Consider the following 19,141-nt stretch of genomic DNA (forward strand, 5'->3'; position numbering starts at 1 on the left):
TTTTTGAGTGTTGGCATGTAATGAATATTAATGGCGCATCACTTCCTGGTTTTTGGCATGATACTTTCTTCATGTAAATACTGCTTTTTGAAATACCAAAAGCCAGTGTGCAGTTCAAAGTCTTCAATTCAATTTAGATGAATTGATAAAAGAATGTCCGTTTTCTATTTTGTGAGAGCTCAAATGTGTTTGTTTCTTGATGAAAATTGTATTATTTTTTAGAAAGGTAAGAAAAAGTAATTACATGAGTTTGACTCCCTTCTTAGCTGCTTAGTACATCTTGTTCGTCTATGTCTGCATTTGAACTCCTGAAGTTAAACTCTTCTTTTTGAGGATTTCACAGCAGCAAGCACATTGTCGGCAATCAAATAATAATAGGGAGAAGTGAATCAGTCTGGATAAAGTGGAACTGACCTGAATTTGATCCTTAAACTCAAACTAACCACAACTATTCTGGGGTTTTAAAATTTTTGGGGTTTAGAAATTACTATCACACACCTCTGCACCATCTGGCTTTTCCTAGGAGTGGAAACAGACTTATCAACATACTGTAACAGAGTCTGGTTTTGTGGTGTGTCTGGCAGAGTTGTTACCCGAAAACTCTGAAAATCTCACCAGAAGGGCAGCTTTTATGCAATTTCCAGACCAGCTTTCACACCAAAGAGGATTAGGTGGTAAGCAGAGTGGAGAAAGAGTCTGTGCTTGTGGTTGCATCTTAGTTTTACCAATCACTAATTTGTGCTAGGCTAAATGATGCTTTTAATTATGACCTCGTGGAACTCTCACAAAAATGAGAGAAAAGTCTCCCATTTGTCTCATTGTGACTTGAACTTTTCATCATGGAAATCCGCTAGCTGTAATGAGGTGACACATGAGTTTCTTGGAGCTGAATTTAGTCCTCTCTTTATGTGCATGATTATTTTATGCTAGTGTCGTCCATCACGTAGACCCTGAGGTCTAGACCGAGGAACCCATTCCATCTGGCCTGTGCCTTTGTCCCACAGGAGAAAGAAGTTGCAATTAAGGGCTGAGTGTGCTGATTTAACTCTTCCTGCTCACAGACAGGCGTTTACTGTACAGCTGGTGATGGTGTGGAGGTGGATGAAAGTGGGGGCTTCAGGGAATGGTGTTTGCGGCAGTGAGGGTGGCAGAAAGAGCTTGTCTGGGATCTCTCATCTGAGCTGCTGCTGAGTTTGTCTAGGGAGGTAGGACACTGAGGAGCAGCTATAGCAACGTCTGTGAATAAGGAGTAGCACTGATACCTGCTATGGCTACCGCAGGTTTAAGTGTCCCTGTGCAGTCCTACTGCCGTAGGAGCATCAAAATGTAAACTGAGAGTGGAATTTGATCCCATCTGTTAGATAGGTAGGCTGATAGCTTTGCACTTCACTCTCTCGGGCTGATACATTTGAAGTATGCTAGAAAGCAGATATAGTTTAGCAACTGCATCCCGATACAATAATCCTCTAGTTTTTATATACTTGAGGGTGGGGGAGGTTGTTACTGACAGAATTTCAAGTTGCTATGCTGGGCTTTTTTTCATAAGGCTGTTAAAAAAACCCAAACAAACCCTATGACAAGCTTATTCTGCCTTCAGTGAAACAAGACAACACTCCTATTGATTGCAATGGGAAGAGGCTTTGGGCCAGTGTTTTGCACACACCAAGCCATTTCACTTTCTACCAGCCTGATCTGCTTTTTCCACAGATGTGCACAGTATATGGATTTGCTGAAAAGCATTTACATATCAACTGGTGACCAAGTAAGTTTTGTACTGTAATAAGCTGCCAGGTGCTATGACAGGAATTAGTACAGGGCTTAGTACGAGCACAGCATGTGCGCCTAAGTGTACGTCCTGGATTAGAGCCGGCAGACCGGGCTTTGTGCAGAGAGAGCGAACATTCCTGTTTGCAGAGCCCATGCTTAGCACTTTATGTACTGAGTAGCAGCATGGTTACTGTAGCTAATGCTAGACCTAGTGTGATCTAACAGCAGTTTTGCAGACAGCAATATGAAAGAAATTTTAAATGTACACTGAATGTTGTATTCCTCTAGATGAAGTTGGGAGACACCTTATAAAAGAAGCTGGGAATGCAGTAAATGCCTTCAATTGATTTCTTTGTCTATGAAGATGTGTGTTGCTTGATTTTTAAAGGTGCTGAACACTGACTGGCAGATCAAAATGGACAGTCAGGATGTGATAAATACAAGGTAGAAATGAGCACTGTGTTTATTCCTGGTATAGAAATAATCTAGAAGATAAACGGGTTCAAATACATTGCATGCTGCCAAGTGGCAAAAGTGGCTGTTACTTTAATGCAGTGTATTGGAATACATTATTCTGGATGGGGTGGCCTGATTGTTCCTCGGATATCTGTACAGCTGTTGTCATCCTCTGCTGAATACATGTTTCAATACATAGAGTAATTTATTTAGCAAAATAGCGTGTTTTCTTAAAAAAAAAAAATTAGAACTCACTCCCCATTAGTTGGTGTGCTTTTCCTGCACTGTCTGCAGAATTCTGAAAGTTTGTGTATAATGGGAGTATGACTTTCCTTATTCCAGCTTTGAGATACAGCAGCAAAGCCATAACTGCCGTTGCCTAATCTGTCTTAGATCTGCAGATAAACAAGACTTCAGGGTCCAGAGGTAATATTTTAGCATGCTTCTCAAGGTATAAATTCACATAGTAGCGGGAGGGAAGTGGATAGTATAGAAGTCAGACCAGTGACTACTCCTGTCACTGAGTAAAACCAAATGCAATAGAAAATCTCAACAAAACAAAATTGTGTTATTAGACTGCTAGTTTTCCCTTGGGTGCAGTCAAGCATCCAAGTTCTCCTTGACTGATTTTAAATAAATACATGTAGATAAAGATAAGCTATTACAAGATAAGAGATTAGGAGAAAAACTGATTCTGTATTTAAATGTGAGAGTTCCTGTTTTTCTATATGAACATGCTTTCCTAATGAATCACCTGTTGTCTTGCCCTCCACCCCCACCCCACCTTACATGCAAAACCAGAAGAGGGCATATTGATCTTTCAAAAACAATTTGGTAGTCATTTTGCACAATTCAGCTACAATTACTGTGAAGTATGCGAGACAATAGTGCTAAATACATAAGGTCAGAAGCAAGAAATGCAGCATCTCTTGACTACCTACTTTAAATTAGTTGCTCAGGGGCAAGTTACTGTGACAGAAACTGTGGTAATGGGCTGGCTACAGTCCACCACAAATGTATAAACAGCTAACAATTTGATTACATGGAGGTCTTAATCTCAGGACATTGTACAAATTGAACGCATGTCATGTAAACCTCTAGAAATGGTAGCTGCACTGAACGTTTCTTACCTAGTGTAGCAATAAATGTGCAGGTATAGCACACGAGGCAATGAGATTTACAGGACTGGTGACACGTGTCAAAAGCAACGCTACTGCGGGGTAAGCTTCCTACACTTCGCTTGTCTTGTTCCTGGTATTGTGCTTAAAAATTATTTTCATCGTGCTTGCTGCTTCTTGTATTTTGAACAGATACAGAATTTTCAGACAGCCATCAGTTAAACAAATAAACAGCAAAGAAAGGAACTGTTTCTGTTCCCCTCAGCACTGTCCCCCCGGCTCTGCCTTCCTCCCTCGCTGATGAAGAGCAGGTGCTCAGGGTCATCCCGGTGCAGTGGCTGCGATAGACGCGGTTGCTCATGTCTAAATTCTTGGGCAGATGGGAAGGAGAGGCAGAGAGAACATCGCAGCCATCCCAGCAAGCACAGTACTCAACTGGACTCTACAGGTTTTGAAGTACTTCTGCTCACCTCAGTTTAGCATTATCCATTCTCCCTTGATTATTTTAAAGAGATTATTTTAAAAAGTCAGCATCTCAGACAAGGTTTGGGGCATGCACTGGATTCCTTTACTTTAGGTTTTGTGTTAACATTAATTGTTTATAGAAGTAACACACATTCAGCATGGAGGTGTACTGCCAACGTAAATCTGTTATAGCTTTGCTGTCAGCAATTTACATTATGTTGTCTCAGGTCACACTTGAGGACTACCTCCTCAAACAGCAGCCACATGGGTTCTGATTAATCTTCTTTATTTTCTGCCCATGCATGATCAAATGTTATGCATAATGTTATAAAAATAAGGAACAAGAAAGTTACTGAACATCAAGATCCAGGGAACCTGTGCATATATTGAAGGTCCTGTATGCTTTCCAAAACTGAGTCCCAAATTGAAATAAGCACTAAAAATTGGGAGGTGTCAAGAAATAAATAATGAGGGTCAGTGTCAGTGATCTGGAATGCTTTTGTTAGATAAAGCCTTTACACCCAGTTGTCTCTCATACTGTCTTTTTACACCCACTTAGTAAAACTAATTTGAGGAGGTTTTATTTAGAATTGTTAAAAATAGGAATTGTTCACATCTGCATGTGACAGTACATAATAGGGAGCAATTTCTTTTTCAAGTTGATTCGAGTTTCTTTTTCTGTGAATCCTTGGGAATTTAATGAAAGTGGTAACTATGAGGACAGGCTGAGGGAGTTGGGCTTGTTCAGCCTGGAGAAGAGAAGGCTGCGGGGAGACCTGATTACGGCCTTTCAATACCTAAAGGGGGCCTATAGGAAAGATGGGGAAAATGGGCCAGCTGTGACAGGACAAGGGGTAATGGTTTTAAACTAAACCAGGGTAGGTTTAGACGAGATATAAGGAAGAAATTCTTTACACTGAGGGTGGTGAAACACTGTAACGGGTTGCCCAGAGGTGGTGGAGGCCCCACCTCTGGAAGCATTCAAGGCCAGGTTGGACGGGGCTCTGAGCAACCTGGTCTAGTTAAAGATGTCCCTTCTTACTGCAGGGGGGTTGGACTAGATGACCTCTAGGGGTCCCTTCCAACCCAAAACATTCTATGATTCTATGATTCCATGATTCTAACTCTGGAAGAGGAAAGCAGCCCCGTTGCTGCATATTCGTTGCAAAGATATTGTTTCTTCCATTTAGAAACGTGGGTAGATCTGGTGCTTTCTACCCAAAAGAGTCTTAGTCTTGGATATATTTTCTCTTGTTTAGTTCTGAAATCTAGAAATCCAGTGAAGTTTTAGCAAAGTACATGCATTGAGAAATCCAGACTCAGCTTCTGTATATCTCCTCTGCCCACCCTGAGACAGACAGAAACCACTGTGACAAGGTTGTTACCTTAATTATGATGCACTGTGGTGAAGGTAATTTCAGAGGATGAGTTTGTGTTACCTCCCATATGCTTTCAACAGAGCCTTGCTGACTAAGCACATCCAAAGTATTGCATCAGCCAGAGCCATAAGTGATACAGCATTTATCTTCTGATCTGTGAAAATGAATTTTGTTACTGTGAGGAATGTTTATACTTGTAGACCTGCTGGCACACATATTTCTCACTCTCTTTCCTTCTAGCATTTTGTAGATTTCACTTTCTCAGAGGGATGAGTAAGGTACTTCCCATATACACATTAGATGCAGTGCCTTTTGTTAGTAACCCTAGTGTAACACCCTTCCTTGGTCTGATGCTCACATTGCACCAAACCCCCTAATTCTGAGAAGGAGTCTCTTCAAATTTAGTCAAGAACAGGTTTCTTCTATTAAAAAAATGTGAAGAAGTGATGCCAACTCACTTACTTATGAAAGAATAATTTCATTGCTAAAAGCAACCATCTCTGAGGAAGAGGGTTACATCTGTGAGCTAGCGCCCAGCAATGAGGGAAATTAAAATTCTGAACTCATACAAAATTTCAAGGGTTCTAGTAATGCCTCCGTAGAAAGCATGTTTCAAGGTCTTACAAGACAGACCTTCCCCGTCACTGTTTTTACAGTTTTCATTTTCATTTGGCCGTTGATTCCCCATTGGTGATTGCGAGTAATCATTGACACTGACTTACACCATTTCCTCATAATGCCAACTTTTTCTGCTTGGAGAATGAAGCCTGAGGGTCTAGTGACTTCACCTGAGACTGTTTTGAGCTGTGAACATGCTATTCCATAGTAAGAGGAACTTGTAAATATTCATGTTGCTCTCCAACGAACATAGCACACAAGAGCTGCTTAACAGAGACAGTCAGGTTTTATTTCTACGAAGCTGGGTGTTGCAAACTGGTGAATATGCAGCATTTGGTTCAAAGAGATGCTAGGCAAGTGTAAACCGTATTGACAGATCAATTTTAAAGTTAATTGCTAAATATATGGCTTCCTCTTCTGGCAAATTTGAAGATGTGCCTGTTTACAGGAACTTCAGAAACTGGAATTCTGATATGATTTTTGTGTGTTGTACTTAGAGGATGTAATGGCTCGATTATTTATTGAATTATGTGAGATTTTTTTCTGTCTTTAAAGAGAAGATTATGAGTATATGTAAACAGTGAGGATGCACGTATTTGCCGAATCAAGTGGTATGGTTGATAGGCATTAAAAAACCAGTGTAGACTATAAAAGATCTGGAAATATGTATATTTTTGCAGGCCCATACTTGTCTTGTACTTTATCCTATTTTTAGTTAACATACAGCTCTGTCTTGTCATTATTATATTAAAGATAAATATTGTCCCTATGTATGACAGTGGCAGTAGGTCTTTGATTTCACCCCCCCTTGGATAAAATTAAATCTGTCTTTGTGAACACTTCAAACATGTTCTGCCAGACATAGTGTGTCCTATCTTAGCTGAGTTGGACATTGTATGTTGTAAATCTATGCAACTGAAATAGTGCTTTTAAATATATGTTATAATGATTTAATGAGACATAAATTTGAAGATCAAAACTATTTAAATTTGAAGGTTGTGCAGAGGAAGAGGCCTGGGAGAATAAACATCTTTTTCTGAGCTCATACATGATATTGTAGGATGGAAACTCCAGCTTTGTACCAGTAGGGGCAGATTTATTCTGTACATTAGGAAAAAAAACAAACCACTTGAATAAAAAGAACAAGCTGATAAAGCTTGTGCTTCAGTTTATAAAAGCAAATAAATATATGTATATTATATTGCATTATGTATATTTGTGTTCTTGAGTGTAGCTAAAGGACAATTTCCCATGAAATAATGCATTCCTTTAGAATTGCTGTAGATTTTCATAATTTTTTTAAACATTCCTATTGTAACCTACATCAAAAGGGCAGCTATGGTTCTTGTGTCTGACTATACATATGCATTATAAAAAAGTGAGTCTACTGTAATTACCAGTTTGCAGAGCGAATTCCTGCAGGGTTTGTACTCTCCCCATTAGTAAAAGAGATAAGTTGAAATGTATTAAAATTTCACTGTACAACTGGGAGTTTTTGTTCACAGTAAATGTGGTAATGTTTCTTCATTGCTTGACTGTTTGTGTTTAAATTTAGGCAGTGTGCCCAACAGGGACGAAATTATAGGATAAAGCTATGTATAAAAGAAAATCCTTCTGAGAAAACCAATAACATTTTTTTTTTCTTTTTTTTTCCCTTTCTTCCCCCCCCTCCCCGCCCCCCCTCTCTCAATAAGTGGTTATATATATAATCATGCTCCATTCTGGCCAAGGAAAAACATTTTATCTGTTTCACACTTACTGGAATTCTTCTCTCTCATACTTAAGCTGAAGGGATAGAGTATAAGTTAGAAAACGTTTGTGCAGAAATTCAATGTCTTTGTTTTCAGGAACTGTTGAAGAAGCAAAGTTTAAAAGATACAGGAATGAAATAAATACCTGTTTAGTGGACAACATTATCTAATGAAGAGAAAAAATTTCACCTGTTAATCTGGCAATTTGGGGTGAAAAAAAAAAAAAAGGAGGTTGTGGTCTGCTTGTTTTTACTTGCTTACAGTATCAGTTTTGTGGCTGACAGATAGTTGGCCACTGAAGGAACAGTGCAGGATTGAGTCTCTAATTAATTTAAATAAGAAGTTATTGCTTTAGGTTATAACTGAAAAACATGGTATGTGGTACAGAGTGTTGATCTTGAGATAGAAAAGATAGTTTTCTTTTTAGGAAACACTCAAACTTTTCTAGTAAATTTTAATTCATTGCACTTACTTTCAAAACATAAATATCTTTCATTATAATGTTTTCATGTAACTTCCATAGAACTCACATTTATCTTCACTGCCTAAAATGCAGTACAGTGCAGTTTAAATCTATGTATTTTTCTGGCCGAATTGAAAGCCCATCATTTAGAATCCAGAAAGCAGTAACATCTGAGAAGGTAAAGAAGAGCCTGAAAAGTGAAGTCTTCCTGTAGAGCAGATTAGACAATAAAAAATGTCTGTGATACTTTCAAAGGAGAATTCTTGAATAAACAGACAGAAAGGAATAGCTCTTCCAGGAGCCATGCTGCATTTTACTTTGTTTAAATCAGATTTTGCTTATTCTTCTTACAGAAGAAAAAGTGGAAAGTAAAAATTTAACTGCTGATTTTGCTAACATAATTTTGTGTGGCCATTTACATTTTTCTTATAAGGTTCCTTATTTATCTGTTTAGGGTGATATTTTTGCATATTTACATGTTTTCACTTGTATTTTTTACTGGACAGACTGTAACTTTTGGAGACCAAACCAAACTAGTCTTGAGATCATGAGTCATTTATCTGATGACCTTTTAGACTTTAAACATCACCTTCTGATTAATTTGTGTAGAAACAATACATGAAGAATAGATATTTCATGTAGTAGACTTAAATAACTCTTTTTAACCATTTATAATCTAGTGATAAAATCTTTCATGAATTACTGACCCAGTAGTCCATGTAATGTGACAAAAATACGCTGATTACTTTCTTCCCACATGCATGCGACATCAGCAGGCTCAATGTCTTTTTTAAGATACCACAGGAAAAAATTCCTTTGGGGGCATGCTTTATTTAGTTTTAATTTTTACATCACAAATTTTAAATGTTATTTATTTACATACTTACTTCTAAGAACGTTTGCTGTAAGGAAACCTAAGTCTGTTGTGAATAGCAAGGCTGATACCACAGTATAGGAATTTCAGTATGCTTTATCTTATGTAGTTGCCAGCAGAGATTTTTAATTTGTTTTCCCTGCAAAGGTGTTCAGTAAGGTCTATAGAAAGAAAAATGGTTATGCTTTTACTAGCAATGGCTACATGAAGTTTTTCAGTTTGGGGAATGTTTTTCTTTTTTCATGTAAAAGCAATAATATTGTGTGTGAGGATGGTGTAGTAGACCATTCAGTTGTTTGGTTCAGAAATAGAGAATGATTGGTCCAGGGTGGGCAGGACAGTAAAACCAGTGGAAGCAATTTGCCTCCTGTGGTCCCTAAAGGAGACCGTAGTTGTGCTTACTTGAGATGATGACCTGGGTGGAGCGAGCAATGTTAATCTCTAGAAGAGTCGTGGCTAGGGGAGGGTACACAAGACCTCTTGCAGGTGCGTCCATACACGTTGCTGGGTACCTATCTGGCACTGGACATTGCCTTGACAAAGTGCGTGGCTGAACTTCAGTGACTGACAATGTTGTTTTCATAACATAAATCTGGTTTTCATCTATAAGAAAAATGTCTGCATTTGCTTACATGCTCTCAGGCACAGGGAATCTCATTCTTAAATCAACCATGTGTTTTTCTTCAAATTTTAAGCAAAGAAGCACTTGTCAGTCTTAATTTTTTCTGTGCAAACAACTTTGCCTTTGATGCCTGGAAACCACAGGCTAGTTTTACATGCTATAGAAACATAGGGTGATATTGTACCTGCAGTCTTTGTAGACTATCCTGTTGGCAGCACTGTGAGTTGAGTGTGTAGAATCAGGATGAACATGGCCTACAGAAAGTTCCTGGAAAACAACAAAGCTATTCTGTGTTACATTTGTTATCTCTAGAAAGGTCTAGGTAGCATTCCTTGACACAAGTTTCCACTTTTGGAAGCATCTGAAGTAGAATTGAAGAGTGACTCCTAACTTAAATGCAACATTATAAATGACATTTTATTCTTTTTCCTTCCTTTCTTATTCCCTATTCAATTTACCAGCTCTTTCTCAAGAAGAGTTGAAAATGGTTTTCTAAAATGCTTAAAGGCTAGGTTGTCCTTATTCCAGGAAAAGCTGTTTTATCCTATTAACAGCTTTCTCTCTTGTTAGCATCCTTCCCTTCATATTGTATTAGTAACTGTTTTCTTGAATGCCATAGAGAAATATAACAATATTAGTACCTTTCAAATTGTATTACTGAAAATAAATACAAGTAAGAAACAATACTAATATAGTGTGATGTGAGATTGCTAAAAAAATACTGCAATGCAGTGAACAACTCAGAAGGTATTTGAGTATCTGAATGGGGGAGAGATCAGAAACCTCACTGCATTACGTGGATGTTTAAGATGATTCAAATGCAAAGTATATTCCCCTTTACTGTTTTTTGTTTCAGGCAATGTGTTATTAGGCTATAGGTATTAAAGTTAAAAACAGTCATCTATCAGTTAAGGTTATTTTCTCTAGGTGATTCCTGTGTTTGAAATTATTCATTTACCAATAGCAAACCAACCTAAAGTTGTATAATTAAAAAAAAAAAAATCTGTTAAAAATTTTGTGCCAACAGAAGAAATAATAATGCTTCATGCTTCTGCCTTACCTTCTGTCCTCATACTTCACTGTGTTGTGTGAGCAGTTCATTAGTCTCATCTCTGAAAATGGTACGTAATATCATTACCCAGTTTTAACAGATTGGGCAGTTAGAAACTGAGTCATTAAGCAAGCGACTTAACCAGTGCCACACAGTGCATCTGTAGGAGTGGCAGACCCAGGATCAGAATCGAGGCATTCACCCTCTTTCCATCCAGTGTTTTGGCTGCAGTATTACCCATATAAAGATTGTAGGTGAGTTTAAAGATTGTTGGGTTTGTACCAGAATTACAGGATGGAGACATTGGGTCTCTCTGCAGGGACAGAAATACTTCTGCACATATGCTCTTCATTCTGTAGGAAGTATGGCATGCACTTCCACCCCAATTTTCCTTCTTTCTTACAAGTGAAAATATACTTTGGAAATTAACTTAGGAAAGGTGTAGTGATTTCTATCTATCTGCTTTTCTAATTTTATTGGAGATTTTTTCCTCCCTTTTTTCATAAGTTTCCTAGGGAAGGACTGTTTTCTCTTGAAATGAACCTACAACCTCATGCACCATAACTTTTCTATAATCCAAGTGAGTACAGGTTCAGCAATTAAACATTCTGAAGCACAGAGAGAAGCCTTAGATAACTGCAAAGGGCAGGGGGGAGCAGGGGGTGGACTAGACCATTCTTGTTCATGAAAAACAAAATTTTGGGGTTTTTTTTATACTCACAGGCTTAAATGATTAGTGATATGTACCCAAGCTCTGACTTTTAATGATTTCCTCATAACATTGTAGGTGAAATTATCTGCCAGCAATGAATAATGAATGTATTTGGTGGCCCACAACATCTGTAATTGTTTTTCTAAGTGTTGTCAAATGTGTGAGCAATTCAATAACAACAAAAGTTTGTGGTCTCAAATATAAAAGGTTGTCCTAAAGTCTAGTTCAGAGTTAAATGACTGCAAATTTTTTATTGCCTACATCCAAGTTTTGGTGATCTTCTCACTTAGGTAGTATGACTGTCTACAAATTAGAAAAAATTCCTGTGCTGGTTTTCGCTGGGATAGAGTTAATTTTCTTTGTGGTGGCTGATAATGTTCAGGATTTATGCTGAAAACAGTGTTGGTAACACACCAATATTTTAGTTATTGCTGAGCAGTACTTGCACAGCATTAAAGCCTTCTCTGCTTCTCACACTGCCCCACCAGTGAGGAGATTGGGGGTGCATAGAGGTTGGGAGGGAACCCAGCTGGGACAACTGACCCCAGCTGGCGAAAGGGATATTTCATGCCATATAACATCATGATCAGCATATAAAACTGGAGGAAGAAGAAGGAAGGGGGGAAATTCGGAATAGTGGCAGTCAAGACTTGGGAAGCCAAGTCGCTGTTAACTTGTGATGGAGCTCTGCTTTCCTGGAGGTGGCTGAACACCTGCATGCCGATGGGAAGTGGTGAATTAATTCCTTGCTTTACTTTGCTTGCGTGTGCAACTTTTGCTTTCCCTATTGAACTGTCTTTATCTCAACCCATGAGCTTTCTCACTTTTACTCTCCCAATTCTCTCCCCCATCCCACTGAGGGGGAGTGAATGAACGGCTGACTGATACTTAGTTGCCAGCTGGGGTTAAACCATGACAATTCCTTATAATACCAAACTTACTGTAGGCAGGTCACATTGTGCATTTCCTAAATGTCAGTATGCAAATGATCCTCCTTTTGGTGTTAATTTAAAACAAACCTGTTGTACTACCAAATTGCCAGCTATTAAAATAGTGTAGTTTCATTGGGATCTTTTTGCCATTTACACAGTAGAATTTATGCTGTGGTCTTTTAAAGAAATATCTCATTGACAAGAGAGAAAAAATATTGGGATTCCTGAAGTACTAAAGAAGTGACAGATTTTCTAAGAGCTGTTTACAGAGCATATAACATGTGCTGTGAAAAAGAAATAAAAAAAAAAACCAAAACACCCAACCTAAAACTGTAGTATGATACAATCCTGTGCTGAGCAGCAGTGTCAATTTATATAGACAGATTTTATCTTCATCACTTTATAACCAAGAAACCATAAGAAAAACTTAATGGCAGAGAAGACATTAAAAAAGTGCTGGAACACTTGCAGGACTTACCTGTTGTCTGCTGCTTTGTATCTTTTCTTGTCATGTGCCAACATACAGCAGCAGAAGAGTGGATCTCTGTGTTTCTTATCAGCCTCTTGCTTGTTAACTTTGAATGATTATTTTGATGTGCCATCATGTCTCGAGACCAACTACTGTATGGCTTTAAATTATTCTCCCAATGGCAGTGTAATTTACTTTCAATAAAATTAGTTCAAAATTAGGTATTGGATATTTATAATACAGAATTAAAACTGTTTGACAGTGGAAAGAAAAGATTGTATTTGACATGTTGGGTTGCAGTTTTTCTTAAAGTTGAGATATAAGCAGCAAAAAGTGCTTTTTGCTTTTACTTTTCCAGTGCTTCCTATCATTTCACCCCCTGATGTATGCCACCAGAGCTTTTTACTGTTTTTGAAATCATAAGCAAGATCATTTTTTCTCTCAATTAAATATGGAAAGTTCTTGCCCTTATTACTAAAATGCATAGGACTAGTGAATTACCACATTATGCAAAATCTAAATTTTAAGTATACATGTGTGTATATGTGTGTGTTTAAAAACCCTGGCATTTTGTGCAGAGTGCATACTCATGCAGAGTCATACTGATTTTAATGCAGCTGTAAGGAACTGCAATTCTGCACCAGTTTTTTGGTTTGAAGTCTCACTAAAAAGATTTCACAAACATTGCATGAAATTGTCTTCAAGCCTCGTGCTCCTGTGATTGGTAACTGTGGATTTAGGTTGTGTGAGCTCCTCAGGATAAATGTATGGTAGATGCTTTAGACAGGTAGATGGAATTTCCATGCAAAGAAAGTGAGTATGGTTGACTCTGTTATGTATTCAGGTGCACAGTGGTCCCTTATTTCATAGATGGCCCGATAGGAGACATCTCTTAAACCTTTTTGTACATGAGAAAGATGAGGCAAGACCATTAAGAACAAGGCTCTGTTAAAGACTGCTCACTGTATAGAAGTATGCAGCTGAGACTTCAGTAAGATGCTATTTAACCTCACAGGACTCTTGGAGCCTCGTCACAAGTTACATTAAGATTTTTTGTTAGATTTGTTATTAAAATTCAGGATAAAGGAAGTTTCAAGACTTCTCTGTCTCTCCAGAATGTTGCATCATTTAAAACGGCCTCCATCATATATCTTCTTTACATGTTCTCCTCCTTCTCCCATGCTGTGGTCCCTTTCATGGTAGGTTATTGCTTCTTACCTCTCAGAAGCTCTGCAAAACAGCCAGACAGATTGATTTTCCATTACCACTATAGGCTGTTCCTATTAATACGTGAACAATATTTATTTGTTAAGATATAATTAAATCACCTAAACTATGTGGGGTGTTAAATTAATATCCTTGGTCTGGGGGAAACCCACAGAAGTCAGTTCTAACACCTTTTAATGTTAGCCATACAAACTTACGCATAGGTGTACTAGACCGCTTGCTTTAATATTAGGCAAAGTTCCCTTCTTTCTGCATTACACTCTACAGGAAGATCTCAAAGAGAGCAGCAAGATATTTCTGAATGTTTCAGTGTCAATTATAAAACCATTTATTTATGCTTGCATATGTGTATTTTGTTCTTAAACCTTAAAAGCATTTCTTTAGGATTTAAGGAATAAGTTGCGTAAACTATTTAAAACTTTTCTACTGAAATCCCGTCCGTTTCCTCCACAGGTCCTCAAGGGCCACTGTAATTTGGAAGAAATACAAGGAGCATTATGTTAGGAACTTGGTGAAAAGAATGTATAAAAATGTCTGAGAATTCCTGTTATCTGCGGAGCATTTATATGGTAGAACATAATGGCACTTTTCAAGAAGCTATAGAAAACCATGTGTTGTTGCTTACTTAAGGACATTAACCTGCAATTTGTCATCTAAATGCACTTTTGCCTATCAGCTGGTACAGGGGGAGCCTGTATATGTTGATTTTACTGTTCCTCTTGCTATGCAAGGTCATTGGTTTCTTTTCCTTTCCTTCTGGTTTCTTCCTGTATTTCTTGGAGGAGTTTCTGAAGAAAACCTTAGGAAAAATTTCTGTTTCTTTCCCTAATATGTTATGAAGGCAGAATTACAGTGGATGAGTTCTGGAATGCCCAGCAGTACACTTTCAGAAGCATTTGCTGGCAAAAGTTTAGCATTGCTACCCCCTTGGATTTTTATACCTACTTTTTAACAGGTTTGAACAATGGCTACAATATTTAGCTGCTGCAAATTCACCCAGGATCCTTTTATTATCCCTACTCCCCACTCTACCTCTTTCTAATTAAGCAGTAACAGATGTCCAACCACAGTTACACCAATCCACGCTGCTACCTACAAGCACACCAGCTACTGTACTTTTATCTCCTCTGTACCTTAAAATCCTACCGCTGGGGAGTGGAGGGGCTGCATTAAAGCTTTTGGATGCTTAGGGGAAACTACACCACATTCGTCTCCCACTGCCGTTCTGTGTCATTCCTGAACCAGTTGCACAAACTCAGTGACTTTTATGCCTAAGTTAAATGCTGTTGAAAACCAGTAGAAAGATACTGTTAATAATTCAGATGCATGTCCTTGCAAGGCTCGGTACATATGTTGGTTGCATTGTGCAGGTCTTTAAAGACAATGCTTTCTTTCATTTTAATGAATGTTAATGTTCCATCTGGGTATGTAGGAACACACAGTATTCCTGGCATCTCGAATCTTCTCTCTGCCAAGTTACGCTGGTTTCATGTTGGATATTGCAGTTATCTGAGGTAGTTACAATGATTCTGGATCAACTGAGTAAAATGAAAAATGAATCTCTTAAATAAAGACTAAATTCTACTTGGGACTTTCAATAGCCTCCATAACTATAGCGTGCCCCACAATTTATGTTGCATTTAGCCTGACAACAACACTTTACTATCATCATATCTGGTTATTGTTTAGGGAACATAGGATCAGGCTAACAAAGTAATTTACCCAATATCATGCCAGAATATGAACCAGAATATGAATTTTTCCAGTCCCAAATGAGCATCTTGCAGCTTGAGAGCTTATCCTCATCACTCAGAAGTATGCATGGGATTCTCAGTGATGGGATGGGAAACTACTGAAACCAGATTACAACCTGGCATCAACACACCCTTTGCAGAAAAGGGGCCAAGTAAGGCCAGGCTGGATGTTTTGGCCATGCTCCTTATCTTTGAAGTTTCTCATGCTAATCCATATTACTTTATAAAAACTTATAGCTCTTTTTGAAGACTTCTCAGATTTAGTTATTTGAGGAACAATCTGACATTTTCACATTTCTGAAATATTTGCATGAATTTTGGGGGTTTATGTATAAAAGGTAAAAATCTTACTAATGAGTTAATCTCCTTCAACACTTTACATCATCAAGACTCTTTAACTCAGGGAAGAAGAAAAGAAGCATGAAACCTCTAAACTTTTTTTTCTCTATCTTATAATTTATAATAGCTAAATGGATCATTTTTGAATGTGTGTAATAAAACTCACTCTTAGGCTGAAACATTGCATTTCAGGTTCAAGCTGAATCCAATTTTTACAGGCAACCTGTTAACCTCTAGGCCAAAAATAGGTAGGGTTGTAATGGAAATGCTGATGAGCCTCAATAAAGCAACCCTACCAAATGACACAGTTTCATCTAGTATGTGTACATACACTGTTTTACTCCTATTATACACACTGTGACATCAATAACATCAAATACAACAAATGCATGTCACATAGGTGCAGAGATTTAAAAAGGATGGTGAATGTGAGAAAACCTTTTATGGTAAAATAAGAATACCATTTCATAAGCCCTTCTTGCAGTACAATTAATTACTGAGTTCATTAATTAATGAACATATTAGAGAAAGAACACCATTACTGACCAGTCGAGACCTGATATATTACTGAGTCAATAAACTATCGAACATGAAACAGGACCTTTCAGGAGAATTTTTTTCTCATAACCCACAAACACATATATTATTCTTGCACAGTCAGCATTTCTTTGGTACCCTTATATTTCATATTACTAATTCTTTTAATCACACATACATACAGCAGTGTTTTATAACCTAGCTAATGAGTAATTGGACAGGTGACATTGGGACTGAGGCCCTGAAGTGTAAGGCATAATAGAGCAGGATATTTTTTTCCCCACTAGGTTTTTGAGAGTAAAAGATAGTAAAAGAGCAGATAGGATAGGAGGGAGAAAGGACACTTATACCAGAACTTTGTCAGAAAAATAAGATTTTAAGAGGATTCATGAACTATAAATGGCTTTAAATTGCTGACTGATGCAGCTAAATATGTAAAGAGATAAAACATTTAAAATAACTGAACCTTTTTCATTGTCAGCAACCAAAGAGTTTAGCTTGGCCAAGATAAATTTGAATGTCATTTTCTTTAAGTCAGTATAGTTAACGTAATTCTTTTTTGATATGGAAAGCATGTGCGTGGGTAAGCATTAGTTGTCTGGAACAGGCAAGAGCCTTCATAATGCTTCAGTATCTCAGTGGCCATAGGTACCAACCACCCTCCCCCCACCTTTGTCCCCAACCAATCATTGATTGCATCTAAATCTATAGAGATATCTTTTCCTGGCAGCTCTGGTAGTTACAGTAGATTGTTAATCTGTGAATGATCAGAATAAGCCTCTTGGTCTCAGAAATCTCCATGCAAATTACATCTAAATGCATGCCATAAATTTATTAGTAGCAGTTTGAAGTGCATAGGTCATCTTCTACACTATGCAAAAACATATGTCTGTTACACATTAAAAAGAGTATCATTCAAATTATATTCACTTTTCTTAGACGTAGCTAGCCCCTGTCAAAGTAAACCTATGTAATTTTTGAAATAAATTTTAAAAGGGAGGTAAGATATTAATAAGGGGTATTATTTAAGCAAATTTTAGATCTCTGCATGGGATTGGAGTTTTAGCATCTCTGCTTTGAAATAGTTTCATCTTTTGCACACAGAGAAATATATGTTTGACAAATAGGCAGTGCTAAGAGGCAAAGGGTTATGCGTAGATATTGGAGAAAGTTGTAGATGCAAAGGAAAGTTCTAGGATGTTTTATGAACCAGTTGTATTCTTGCACCTTGATCATTTTATGCTATTTTGGGGAACACATCAAATCCACGAGTCTTTTCTGTAGCAGAGTTAGATCTTATGTGAACCCCAAAAAGGAAACTTGAGAATAACCTTTGGATACTATGGGGGAAGGGGAAAGAGATCTGTAGTTTCCCTTTTTGTATGCTTTTGTTTCCTCATTTTACTCTTGGTTTTAATCAAGCTGATATGCTGCTATAGTAAGACATCACTAGTAACATTTTCCTTCAGGCAGTTGCTGGAAGACCAGGAAATTTGTGGAACACCTACAGAATCCTCATCCAACTACTTTTTTTCTGAAAGGAAATAGAGCAATTCTTGTAAAGACTTTAGGAATGTATTCATCTCCATGGGACAACAGACTATGTTATTATTGAATAAGTATTTTGGTTGTCATTGCTCAGGGATACTGATGCATGTTTTTGAAAGAAAATTAATCTCTACTTAAAAGAATGAGCAGTGCTTTGAATGTTAGAAAGCTGGTTTTTGGTGTACAGTTAATACCCTTCTAGCCCTCACAACAGATATATACGAGAAGGAAGAAAGTCATTAATATGTGTTTTCTGTTTCTTTTTCCAGGCAATCCGCTGTACACTGGTAAATTGCACATGTGAATGTTTTCAGCCAGGGAAGATTAACCTGAGAACCTGTGATCAGTGTAAACATGGCTGGGTGGCACATGGTAAGAAATGTCTGTTCTGGCCTTGTCTTCTCTATTCTGTCCATCTTTCACAGAATCTTTAAATACTAAGAGCTGGAGTGGTATAGACAGTAGTGATACCTATTTGTCTGTACATATATGGGTATGCATGCACATACTTTTTTTACAGGGATTTCTAGGGCAGAAAAGTGAGATTCTGTTACTCTGGCAATAGCTTCAAGTACCACTGGAGTTCAACAGCTTGTGTACAGCTCAAAAAAATATTCTAGCCTCCAGGAAATAATGTAGTTCTAGCAGGGCTGAGCAGAAAGGCAAAAAGTTTGTAGTACGGTTACACAGCAGAGTTTATATTGCAAAGAAGCATCAGCCAATAAGTCACTGAGCCTAATGGAAATTCAAACATAACGGTGTCAAACTTTCAGGGCTTGGATGTCAGAATGAAATGAGTGTATCCTATATGGCTCAACAAAAGTGCGCATATATGATCTGTGAGTTGAACCTCTCTTCCCATGTTTAAGTAGTTAAAGAAAGAAAGAAGGGATTAGAATACCCAGATCCTATATAAAGGCATCAAAATACACTTCTACGCCTTCCATTTTATTTATCCTTTACTATTTTGTGTGTTTGGTGGGTTTTTTCTTGACAGTCTTTGTTAAGCTATGCATGAGAGAGAAAGAGAGCGCCGTATACACAATTAGAAGGCAATTA

General features: G+C 37.7%; 1 protein-coding gene across 1 annotated transcript in view; it reads left to right on the forward strand.

The window, feature by feature from the left end:
• The window catches only part of BNC2 (basonuclin 2), a 237,643-nt gene that overhangs the window by 100,838 nt on the left and 117,664 nt on the right, over positions 1-19,141 (forward strand). Inside the window, exon 3 of the mRNA XM_009640045.2 lies at positions 18,352-18,454. Within this exon, the coding sequence (XP_009638340.2) occupies positions 18,352-18,454 (103 nt within the window). The remainder of the gene's footprint in view (positions 1-18,351; positions 18,455-19,141) is intronic.

The sequence above is a fragment of the Egretta garzetta genome, unplaced genomic scaffold (assembly GCF_000687185.1).
Source record: "Egretta garzetta isolate BGI_Z169 unplaced genomic scaffold, ASM68718v1 scaffold175, whole genome shotgun sequence".
Taxonomy (NCBI): domain Eukaryota; kingdom Metazoa; phylum Chordata; class Aves; order Pelecaniformes; family Ardeidae; genus Egretta; species Egretta garzetta.